This window comes from Myotis davidii, unplaced genomic scaffold (assembly GCF_000327345.1).
Source record: "Myotis davidii unplaced genomic scaffold, ASM32734v1 scaffold1379, whole genome shotgun sequence".
NCBI lineage: Eukaryota > Metazoa > Chordata > Mammalia > Chiroptera > Vespertilionidae > Myotis > Myotis davidii.
The window spans coordinates 218157-230654 of record NW_006290766.1 but is presented as its reverse complement, the minus strand read 5'-3'; the positions used below and the strand labels follow the sequence as shown (position 1 = coordinate 230654).

Here is a 12498-nt window from a genome sequence, read left to right as displayed (position 1 = left end):
AGAGAGCTGGAGAGTATTATGGAGAGACCTAGAGAGTATTATGCTAAGCCAAATAAGCCAGTCAGAGAAAGACAAGTATCACATGATCTAACTCATATGTAGAATCCAATGAACAAGATAAACCGATGAACAAAATAGATTGAGACGTAAAAGCATGGAACAGTGGAATTTCAGAAGGTGGGGGAGGGTGATTGGGAAGAGATCAACCAAAGAATTTGTACGCATATATGCATAACCCACGGGCACAGACAATAGGGTGCAGAAGGCCTGGGGAAGGGGTGGGGACTAGAAGGAGTTAATGGGGGGAGGGAGGTGAAGGGGAGACATATGTGATACTTTCAACAATATTTATTTTAAAAAAACTGAAAAGATAACATCTAGGTCTTAATTACATTTCAGCTCCAGGCCCAGAAAAGTAGCAAAACCAGACAAGTGTCCCTCAGGACTAGCTACATTGACTAATGACCCCCCTGCCCAGGCACGGACCAACCAGTGGAGACCCTGACCCAGAAAGAGCACACCTGGAAAGCTCAAGAACCTTCTATCAAGACCTCCCCTGACAACTCCCCTAAGATTTCCACCAGCAAGAAAGAGATAAACTCAGGACAAAGGCCCCAGGGCATCCTCTCCCTCCAGAGACCACACCCATCACTGGTGGTATTCCCTTCCCCAACAGGCTCGTTTCCTCCGCCTTCTACCCGGACCCCTGGAGTCTTGCAACCCCGAGAACAAAGGGCAGCAGCAGCTCATCTGAACCTGTCGCCAAGACCCCCCGCACTCCCCTCAGACTTCTCAGTGAGGCAGAGCAGCCCAACCTGGGCTCCCCTCTTCACTGTCCTCACTGTATTTTTGCTGCCATCATGGACCCAACACCCTTTGGCTCCGTGCTGTGTACCCCTTCCCTTTGTATATCCCGATCCCCCAACCCCTTTCCATAAATAAATTCAATTTTTCTCTATCCCCCATCTGAGATGGCTATTTATTTAGCCTGACCACGCACCACCGACCTTAACCCTTCAGAAATATTTTAAACTGTCTTTAAAACTCTATTAAGTAAATACATATTACCCTTACTGAAAAACGGGGGCTTACAGAAGTGAATAAAGCTTTTAAGGGTAACTAATCCAGGAGGACCCCCCCACCCAAAAGACTTTTTTTTAAATTTTTAAATTGATTTTCAGAGGGAGAGAGAGATAGAAACATTAATGATGAGAAAGAATCATTGATCGGCTGCCTCCTACACGCCCCCCACTGGGGATGGAGCCCACAACCCATGCATGTGCCCTTGACCGGAATGGAACCCGGGACCCCTCAGTCGCTGGCGGACGCTCTACCCACTGAGAAAACCGGCTAGGGCCCGAAAGACTTATAGCATGTCTGTGCCCAGGGAAGATCCTGGGCGGGTAGGCACAAAGATTTCATGGAAAGCAGTTCCACCTGGTTAATTTTCTGTTTCCTCTCATGTAAAATATCCACAGAACAGACATCATCTTTTAGGGACTTACTGCCTGTCCCAGTTAGAGTTAGGCGGCGGCTGGGCGGGTCGGGGGTGGGCAAGGGTCGTGAGTTTCAGACTCTGCTTCGCAAACATTTGGAAGACGGCGGAGAAAACAGGTGCTCCGAGGTGAAAGTTGGGACCGGGGACCTCACGGACCACAGCTCCGCCCACGTCGGAATTCCGGGAGGCCGAGTACTGCTGCCCCCACGACCCTCCACGTGGTCGCCCCACAGCCTGGAAGGATGCTGGACTGTGTGCGCAGAGCTGACCCGAGCGGGTCTAAGTGCCCGCGCGGGGGCGGGACAGGACGCCCGGTGGGGCTGCCGGCTCAGCCCCCGCGCCCCCAGCTGGAGGGGACGGAGGTCCTAGTGGCGCGCCCCGGGGACGCGGGTCCGAAGACTCCGCACTTGACCGAGGGGAGGCCGTGCCGCCCATGTTTCCACCAGCCCCTCGGCCGGGTCTCCTGATCCGGCCCCCGCACACTCACCATTTCGGGGTGTCCGGGGTCTCCCTGAGTCCTTCCTACGAACCCCACAACCGGTGCAGATGGCATAAGGGGTGCGGCCGAGCCACCGGGGACTGTTCAGGAAAAGAGAATTCGCAAACCCCCGCTAGGCTTGGAGCCGGAAAGCACGGACACGCCCCCGGCGCCTCACCCCACCCACCCGGCCCAGCGGCATCCTTGATTGGGTACTTCCCCGAGACCCCGCCCCCTCGCGTCTGAGTGACAATAGGCGGGAGGATCAGCCAGACTACCCTGAACTCAGCCAAACCTTACCGCGCCCGGTCTATTTGCATTCGAATAGATCCTTTTCCTGGGTGTGGGCTGGCCGTGCTCTGCTCTTTGCGAACACTGGGCCCAGGAAATTTCGGATTGAATTGCCAAGAACCTGAAGTTGGCTCAGCAGGCCTGGCCATGCTGGAATGAGGGTCTTATGCCTCGAGATGGTCACCTAAGAGTTGGAGTCCACTTAGGAAACTGTTGACCCCTTGTTTAGAAACACAGACAGTGAAATGTGACCGGGCCATCTTTAATAGAGTCTGGCTCCATTGCAATCTTTGCTAAGTCCCAGCCTTGACACTTTCCAACCATCCCTTCCTCGCCCCCAGCCATTCTGTCCTTAAGAATCCCAGAACACTGGGTTCTGGCGGGAAGTCCTAGCCTGGTCGAAGGACTCTCCTCAGTCTAATTACTATGAGATGTGTTCATGAATTAGGGGCATATTTTACTCTAGAAGGAAATTTATTTTAGCCCGTTTTTGCCTGTATCACCCTCCCCTTCCCTTCCCCCCTCGCTCTCCCTCCTCTCCCCTGGCTTTAGATGGAGTGGATGAAAAGGGGCCACATGCTACCCTGACAAACTCAGGGAAGGCCTGCTGCCTGCACGCTTCCTTGCACACTCAGAGACCTAAAGTAACCACAAAAGATGGTCTAAAACGAAAACTTTTAAATTATAGTTTATGCCAGGTAGTCATGTCCTAGACTAGAATCTTCCCTGACAAAGTCCATCTTTACCTTAACTAAGCCTGTCTGTTGTCTTTTGCATCTATGATAACAGACCTTTGGAATGTCAGGGTAACTCTCCTTTTCCAGGTCCCTCAGGGCACAACTAATGCCCTTGGGTGGAGACCATACTTCCTCTCATCATTAATGTTGTCATGTTAATTGCTGACTGTTAACTATCCGGTACCCACCTAAGTAAAAGTGTGTGTATCTACCATTTTACTTTTCATCCACTTTGCTTTCTCCCATCTCCCTAATCTATCACCAATGGCTGTCAGGTAACTCACGTCTTCTGTTTTGAGTGTAATGTCTAAAAATAAGATGCAAAACTTCCATTATCTGAAGCATTATCTCATTCAAACCTATAGAGAATTTTTGTGAGTTTATTTGAGCCAAACTGTCAATGCTGGAAAGCAAAATCTCAAAGGATTGAATGTTTGATTGTATATGCTTAAAAGTACATGCATTTTTTTTTGTCAAACGAATACTTCTATAGTTGTTTCATAGAAATATTTTATTAATGTTTGTGAAGATGTTGAATGCTAATAGTCTATTTTATTGAGAGAATATATTAAATTATTTCAATATAATTAGATTGTCAGATAAACTTGACTATTTTCTTCATCCATTATACTTTGAGTCAATTATATCATGTATCAAATACATATTCAGGTATATTTTCTTAATTTTCATTCTTTTATAGTTAGAACTTTTGTAATGAAACTCATTTCTTATTCATTCTTTTTTTTAAAAAATCTTCAATGTTGAAAGTATTCAGATGCCCCCTACTTTTCCCCCAATTGAGCTCCTCTCCCACCCCTTTGCCCCCAGGCCTTCACCCCACTATTGGCTATATCAATGTGTTGTAGGCAGGGAAGGTACCAGGTGTCTGACCTGTGGGGTCAGACCAAACCTGGGTTCAGCAACCTCAGTACTTAGGTTCTGGCTAGGAAAGAATTCAGAGAAAGACCCAAACTGTAAGAGAACAGTTACTGGGTAAATTATGGAGGTAGGAGAAGTAGTTTTTAGAAGAAATGGGTTTAGGAAACAAGTTCTAGAGGTAAAGGAAGGGCCCTTGGAGCTTGGGAGTGAGGAAGCTAATGGTAACATGCCTGGGGTTAGGAGGGGAGAGGGAGTAAGAAGGGAAGGGAAAGCCAAGGGTGTGCTCTGGGGAGGGAAAGCGCTCTGGGTCCTCCTTCCTACGGGTTTAAGGGTGGAGATTTAAGGGAGGTACCAGGAAAAGATCTCAGTAGAATATTCAGCAGTTTTCCAGATGTGTCCTTTCAGGGTTGTGGTCTCCAATGATTGATTGGCTTATACCAGAGAAGGGAGTCATTGTACCTTGGTTTCAGGCACGACCCCAGTGGGGGGTGGGGGGGGTGCAGGAGGCAGCTGATTGATGTTTCTAACTCTCTATCCCTCTCCCTTCCTCTCTGTAAAAAATCAATAAAATATAAAAAAAGAAAAGAAAAAGAAATACAGCTTGAGGCCTAGATGTTATCTCTAGGGAGGAAAGGTCAGGATCCAAACCACAGGACCAGCCATATGCTAGAGGAGGGAAAAGTCACCCTGGGGCCAGATCCCATCCTGCAATTGATTGTCACTAGGCACAGTGGAGGCTGGCTGGAAGCAGGTACCTGGGATTTGTCTTTTTTTAAAAAAGTATATTTTATTGATTTTTTACAGAGAGGAAGGGAGAGGGATAGAGAGTTAGAAACATCCATGAGAGAGAAACATCCATCAGCTGCCTCCTGCATACTGGGGATGCGCCCGCAACCAAGGTACATGCTCTTGACTGGAATCGAACCTGGGACTCTTCAGTCCACAGGCTGACACTCTAGCCACTGAGCCAAACTGGTGAGGGCATTATTTGTCTTCTATAATTGAAACTTTGTTCCCATGACCAGAGGCCACAACTGGCTCAGTGCAGGCGGGAAGCTTGGCTTCCTCCATCACCCGGGCAACCAAGCCTCCTGCTTGTTCCAGCTCCGTGGCTGCTGGCCGCCATCTTGGTTAGGTTACTTTGCATATAGTCGCTCTGATTGGCTGGTGGGCATGGCTTAGGGTGTAGCAAAGGTATGGTCAATTAGCATCTTCGTCTTTTATTGGTATAGATTTTTTATTGATTTCAGAGAGGAAGGGAGAGGGAGAGAGAGACGGAAACATCAATGATGAGAGAGAATCACTGATTGGTTGCCTCCTGCACGCCCCACAATGGGGACTGAGGCCACAACCCGGGCATGTGCCCTGGCCAGAATCGAACCCAGGACCCTTCAGTCCACAGGCCGATGACAAATTGGCTAGGGCACAATCAGTTCTTTCTTGCTCAGAGACTATACTCCGATGATAATGGGTCAAGATCCCTCATTGCCATGTCCTTTAGAGTCATCATACTCAATTTAGCACAAAAGCTCTGTAGGATTTGAAAATCTTGGTATGAAACAAACAAGTTATTGAAGCCCTGGTGCTTATGTTTTTGTGGAAAAAGAAATGACTAACAAATGGTAAATCTTTGGTTTATAACATGGCTTTAATGGAATGTAAAAAAAAAAAAAAGATAATAGTGAGGCTGGGTTGCATATATATTTTTCTATGAGGCTAGCAGCCACAGTGAGTAACAATGTCATATTGAGCTCTTGAATTTCTACTGTGAAATATATCTTCAACAGTGTTTCAGGAACTGTGTGGGTGTGGAAGTCAACAGAGGGAGCAATATTGAAATTCCTGCATTCCTGTGATTAACAGTAAAGATTCCCCATAAAGATAAAAGATACAGGCATGGTTATTCATTCTAGCAATGGTTAAACATTTAGTGTAAAAAAATGCATAGTCACCCTAGCTGGTTTGGCTCAGTGGATAGAGCATTGGCCTGTGGACCAAAAAGTCCAGGGTTCAATTCTAGTCAAGGGCATGTACCTCGGTTTCAGGCTCCTCCCCAACCCGGGCCCTGGTCAGGGTTCATGCACGAGGCAACCAATCGATGTGTTTCTCTCACATCTATATTTCTCTCTGCCTTTTTCCTCCCATTTAGGGAACACCTACATCCATCTGCCCCATTCTACCCTATCCTGAGTTTATTCTATGTGCAGGGTGATATCTATGCAACCCTACTGTGAATCCCCAGTGGAAAACCAGAAAGAGGTATGCATGCTTACAGGCAGTCATCTATGTTATAACTGAGGTGAGCTGTAGAGTGGTGGTATCATTTTGAGAAATATCCTAATCCTATATAATAAAAGCTTAATAGGCTAAGTGTCCAGTTGTCTGGCTGGCCATTCAACCAATCAAAGAGTAATATGCTAATGACATACTAAGGCCACTCAACTGCTTGCTATGATGTGCACTGATCACCAGGGGGCAGAAAGTCAACTGGTCAACCAGTTCCTATGACATGCACAGACGACCAGGGCGCAGATACTCTGACTGGTAGGTTAGCTTGCTGCTGGGGTCCAGCAGATCAGGACTGAGCGAGATGGGCTGGACACGCCCTGGAGCCCTCCTGTGGTCCCTCCCTGGTTGGCCAACCTCCTGCATCCTTCCCCGGCCCCAATCGTGCATCCTTGGGATCCCTCTCACAATCTGGGATCCCTCAGGGGATGTTGGAAAGCCAGTTTCAGCCTGATCCCACAGGCCAGGCTACAGGACCCCACTGGTGCACGAATTCGTGCACCAGGCCTCTAGTTGACTAATAAAAAGATGTATGAGAAGTTTTCAATATCTTTTTATTATAAAAATGGCTGCAAGTCCTTTTGTGTCAACATTCCACAAACCCCGTAGTTGATTTTCCTGTTCAAAGGTTTTATTCCCATACGTTTAGATGTGCAGCACACGTGGAAGAGTGGGAAACAAAAGGAACAGCAGCAGGTAACAGTCTTCCTGACAAGAGGAAGGTTCTTATTCCTTCCTCTTATGGGCAGCCACTGCACATGCACCGGAGAAGCAACATCCAGTGTCCTTTTCTTTTTCTTACCATTGTTTCTATCTCTATTTCTCTCTCCCTTTCTCTCTGAAATAAATAAAAACATATATTTTAAAAAAAAGAAAGAAAAAAAAAAGATGAGAATCATTGATCGGCTGCCTCCCGCATGCCCCACCCCCTACTGGGGATTAAGCCCACAACTTGGGTATGTGCCCTGACTGGGAATTGAACCATGACTTCCTGGTTCATAGGTCAATGCTCAACCACTGAGCCACAGTGGCTGGGCTCTTTACTCCATTTTGAGTTTATTCTTGTATATGGTGTGAAAAAGTGGTCTAGTTTCATTATTTTTTGCATGTATCTGTCCAGTTTTCCCAACACCATTTATTGAATTGGCTATCCTTGCCTTCTTTGTCATAGATTAATTGACCATGGATTTAGTTTCTGGGCTCTCTATTCTATTCCATTGGTCTATGTCACTGTTTTTATGCCAGTACCATGCTGTTTTGATTACTATAGCCTTGTAGAATACTTTGACACCAGATCACATAATCTGTCCGATTTTGTTCTCCCTTCTCAAGATTGTTGTGGCTATTTGGGGTCTTTTGCAGTTCCAAATAAATTTTATGATTATTTATTCCAGTTCTCTGGGGAAAAAATGCCATTGGTATTTTATTGAGATTGCATTAAATCTATAGGTTACTTTGGGTAGTATGGATATTTTAATTCTTCCTATCCCTGAGCATGGTATATGCTTCCATTTATTTGTATCTTATTCCGTTTCTGTCTAATGTCTTACAATTTTCTGAGTGCAGGTTTTTTGCCTCCTTCCTGTCACTTTCCTTTTTGTTTTCCATAGTTCCCATGTTGGTTTTAGTTCTCTAGTACTTCTTTTTAGCTTTCTTTTGCATTAAACACTTCTTAATTTATTAAAATGAGCCTCAGACCCCTACAAGCTTAATCCCAATGATATATGGAAATGGTACTCTTTTTTTATTTATTTTTTATTTTATTGATTTTTTACAGAGAGGAAAGGAGAGGGATAGAGAGTTAGAAACATCGATGAGAGAGAAACATCGATCAGCTCCTACTGGGGATGTGCCCGCAACCCAGGTACATGCCCTTGACCGGAATCGAACCTTGGACCTTTCAGTCCGCAGGCCGACGCTCTATCCACTGAGCCAAACCGGTTTCGGCTCCACCTACCCGGAATCGAACCTTGGCCCTTTCAGTCCCCAGGCCGACGCTCTATCCACTGAGCCAAACCGGTTTCGGCGGAAATGGTACTCTTGTCTATTCCCCTTAGCAAGTTTTGTGGTATTATTGTTATGCAGATTATATCTATTTATGATATAGCCAAATAAAATTTTTCTTACACTTACCATTTGTAGCCATTTTATTAGCTCAATACAATTCTGCTTCCTCCATTTCCTTTGTGCTTTTATTTTTATTTTTTTAAATATATATTTTATTGATTTTTTTACAGAGAGAAAGGGAGAAGAAGAGTGAGAGGGAGTCAGAAACATTGATCAGCTGCCCCCCGCACACACCCTACTGGATATGTGCCTGCAACCAAGGCACATGCCCCTGACCGGAATTGAACCTGGGACCCCTGCATCCACAGGCCAACGCTCCATCCACTGAGCTAACCCGGTCAGGGCTCCTTTGTGCTTTTAATGGCAAACGTAGTTCACACATATTATATATCCATATATTATGGTACTGGCAACAGCACATTACATACATACTATTTTATACATTTCCTTTAGCATCAGTTAAAAGAAAAAAGGAGGAAATGTGTACGGATTCTTTCATAATTATATAATCACTGATATAGGTATGTTTGTTTGTTTTAAATTCTCACCAGAGAATATTTTTCCATTGATTTTTCAGAAAGTATAGTGGGGGCGGAAAGACAGAGACAAACATCCATGTGTCTTGGTTGTCTCCCTTAGGCACCTCTGCCCGCTGGCTAGGGATCAAGCCTGCAACTGAATGGAACCTGGGCCCCTTCAGTCCGCAATGCTTTATCCACTGAGCCAAACTGACTAGGGCTTCTGGTGTTTTAGAATATTTTTCCATTGATTTTTCAGAAAGTATAGTGGGGGCGGAAAGACAGAGACAAACATCCATGTGTCTTGGTTGTCTCCCTTAGGCACCTCTGCCCGCTGGCTAGGGATCAAGCCTGCAACTGAATGGAACCTGGGCCCCTTCAGTCCGCAACGCTCTATCCACTGAGCCAAACTGGCTAGGGCTTCCGGTGTTTCTGTTTCTTTACCTGGATATGAATTTCCATCGGGAGTCCCTTGCTTTCAGCCTGAAGAATTTTTCCAGTAATCCAATATACCCTCTCAGTTTTTATTGCTCTTGGAAGGTCTTAATTTCGCCTTCATTTTTAACAAAATAGTTTTAGTGAATATAGGATTGTTATATTCCACACACACACACACACAATACCGGTTGAATACGTTTCTTTACCTGGATATGAATTTCCATCGGGAGTCCCTTGCTTTCAGCCTGAAGAATTTTTCCAGTAATCCAATATACCCTCTCAGTTTTTATTGCTCTTGGAAGGTCTTAATTTCGCCTTCATTTTTAACAAAATAGTTTTAGTGAATATAGGATTGTTATATCACACACACACACACACACAATACCGGTTGAATATGTTATCCTCTGCTTTCTGACCTCCTTGTATATTTTTGCTGAGATGTCACATGTTAATTTTACTGCAGTTTCCCTTTAAGAATTGAGTCATTTTCTAATTGCATTCCCCCCTTACGTGATGGTTCCTACTTTCTTCTTATGGTTCCTACTTTTATCTTTTGTTAAAAACTAGACATTTTAGATCATATATTGCAGTAACTCTAGGTACTGGACCCCTGACTTCTGGGGATTTTTATTACAATTTGCTTATTTGTTCAGTAACTGCCTGGATTATTTTAGTGAAATCTACCTACCCCAGTGCTGACAAGTCAGAACTTGTGTATTAAGTTCACAGTAGCCAGATTATGACTTGCTGAATGCAAAAGCACAAGCCAGCAGTTGGGAGCCAGCAGTCCCAGATTATGAAAGGGATGTGACCCCCAACCATAAAATTATTTTCGTTGCTACTTCATGACTGTAATGTTGCTACTGTTATGAGTCATAATGTAAATATCTGATATGCAGGATGGTCTTCGGCGCCCCCTGTGAAAGGGTCATTCAACTGCCAAAGAGGTCGAGACCCACAGTTTGAGCACCGCTGCTCTAGGGTTTCAGCTGCCCTCATCTCATGCACATAATTTGGAGCAAAGTGAGAGGGCTCCCAGGTCTGTCTTTGGGTTTAAATCATGTTGCCCGTACAGTTGTGTAGAAATGCTGTGGTTTTGAAACATAAGGTGTAGCCCACAGTTCTCCCCCCCATGGAATCTAACTAATTCATAGGCATCAGCTTCATGCCTTTCCATGGTAGTCCTGCGTCCGTTTCCAGGTCCATTTCCCAAGCGCAAGCCTGCTCGGTGTCTGCCTCCTGGCAAACATCTTAGAAATCCACATAAGTAAATAGAGGGCAGAAATCCCTAAAGTCCGCCTTTCCTGTAATTAACAGAAAAGATTCCCCATAAAGATAGCTATTTACACATGGTTCCTTTTTACAGTTAACTCTTTTCTGTATATGATATGTGACGATGCGTTTCAAGATGGTTATGTGAGACTCAAGATCGCCCCGGATTTGAGCCACAGGTATTTGTGGTATCTTTTTGTGTTTAACATCATTTAAGAGGATTTTAATATATGTTTAGTTAAAGATTTTTAATGTAATTGGCATTTTTTTGTGCTGCTATTTAGACTGATACAATATATATCCCATTAAACTATGCAATTCCTCCCAATTAGAGAAAGTTATATTCACCTGCACTATTCTAACCCATTACCCCACAGTGGATGAGCTCGCTGAAATGCTTCCTCCTGTTCTTACTTAAGTGTGAAAAGCATCATTGGGATTGGAGTTGGAGCTGGAGCTTACATCCTCAGCAAATTTGCACTCAATTATCCAGAGCTTGTGGAAGGCCCTGTGCTCATTAACGTTGACCCTTGTGCTAAAGGCTGGATTGACTGAGCAGCTTCCAAAATCTCAGGCTTGACAATCAACGTTGTGGACATTATTTTGGCTCACCACTTTGGGCTTTTTGTATGTATCAGGAACCACTTCCATGCCATTACTATAACATTCCAACATCCTTAACTGATCAAATCTCCATATCTTTTCTTGCCAGCTTTTCTCCATGCATTCCCAACTACATATCTGATAAGATTCTTTAATCCTGACGTATGTGTGTGAGCACGCGTGTCTGTGTTTGTGTGTGCGTAGATCTGTGGTTTTAGAGATGCTTTCTTTTAGAGCTTCTGCAAAAAAAAAGGGGGGGGACCTTTTTTTGCTTTTTCAATGGTGTTTTTAGGGGCAATACACAGAACAGCTTTCTCGATGGCGTAGGTTACTGCATTCTCTTTTGGTTCCAAATTGGTCAACAAGATTTGCAAGGTGACTTCTGAAGAGAGCAGCTCTGAGGAATGTGGAAGATCATAATCACTGTTTGGACTCTTTTTTTAAAAAAAATATATTTTATTGATTTTTTACAGAGAGGAAGAGAGAGATAGAGAGTCAGAAACATCGATGAGAGAGAAACATTGATCAACTGAGTTTACCCCGCAATTTGCAGAGTCACAGGACACAGTCACACAGGCGGGCAGGAGGGCGTTTTCACCGGTAGTTTTCCAGTCCGCCTCCATTTACAGCAGCGGTTCTCAACCTTCCTGATGCCGCGACCCCTTCATACGGTTCCTCCTGTTGTGGTGACCCCCAACCATAAAATTATTGTTGTTGCTACTCCATAACTGTAATGTTGCTACTGTTATGAATCGTAATGTAAATATCTGATATGCAGAATGGTCTTAGGCGACCCCGGTGAAAGGGTCGTTCGACCGCCAAAGGGGTTGCGACCCACAGGTTGAGCACCGCTGCTCTAGGGTTTCAGCTGCCCTCATCTCATGCACATAATTTGGAGCAAAGTGAGAGGGCTCCCAGGTCTGTCTTTGGGTTTAAATCATGTTCCCCGTACAGTTGTATAGAAATGCTGTGGTTTTGAAACATAAAGGTGTAGCCCAATTCTCCCCCCGTGGAATCTAACTAATTCATAGGCATCAGCTTCATGCCTTTCCAAGGTAGTCCTGCGTCCGTTTCCAGGTCCACCTCCCAAGCTCAAGCCTGCTCGGTGTCTGCCTACTGGCAAACATCTTAGAGATCCACATCTGCCCTAATCTGGGAAATTTCTCGTAAAGTGCTTACTTATGTTTTGGAGGGGGTTAGTAGAAATGTGTGCTGTGCCAGCACAGTCAAGGGTTCAGTGAGCCTGGGGGATGGGGAGGGGGTGAAGGATGTAGAAAAGACAGGCAAAGAGAATAAACTGGGTCTAGATGGATCTTCTTGTGCCTGGCTAAGGCCACAGAGAGAGAGATCCAGACTCAAGCTGAGCCTTTATTTTATAGTCAGAGGTAAACAAGGTAGTGGCCAACATAGTTACAATGTTCTTGTGAGTTT

The 12498-nt window shown here is 44.9% G+C and overlaps 1 protein-coding gene across 1 annotated transcript in view; it reads right to left on the bottom strand.

The window, feature by feature from the left end:
* The window catches only part of LOC102763887 (zinc finger protein 709), an 8273-nt gene extending 6170 nt beyond the window's left edge, over nt 1-2103 (bottom strand). Inside the window, exon 1 of the mRNA XM_006763851.2 lies at nt 1986-2103. Coding sequence (XP_006763914.1) covers nt 1986-2051 — 66 coding nt within the window. The 5' untranslated portion in view covers nt 2052-2103. The remainder of the gene's footprint in view (nt 1-1985) is intronic.
* Between the last annotated feature and the right edge of the window lie 10395 nt (nt 2104-12498).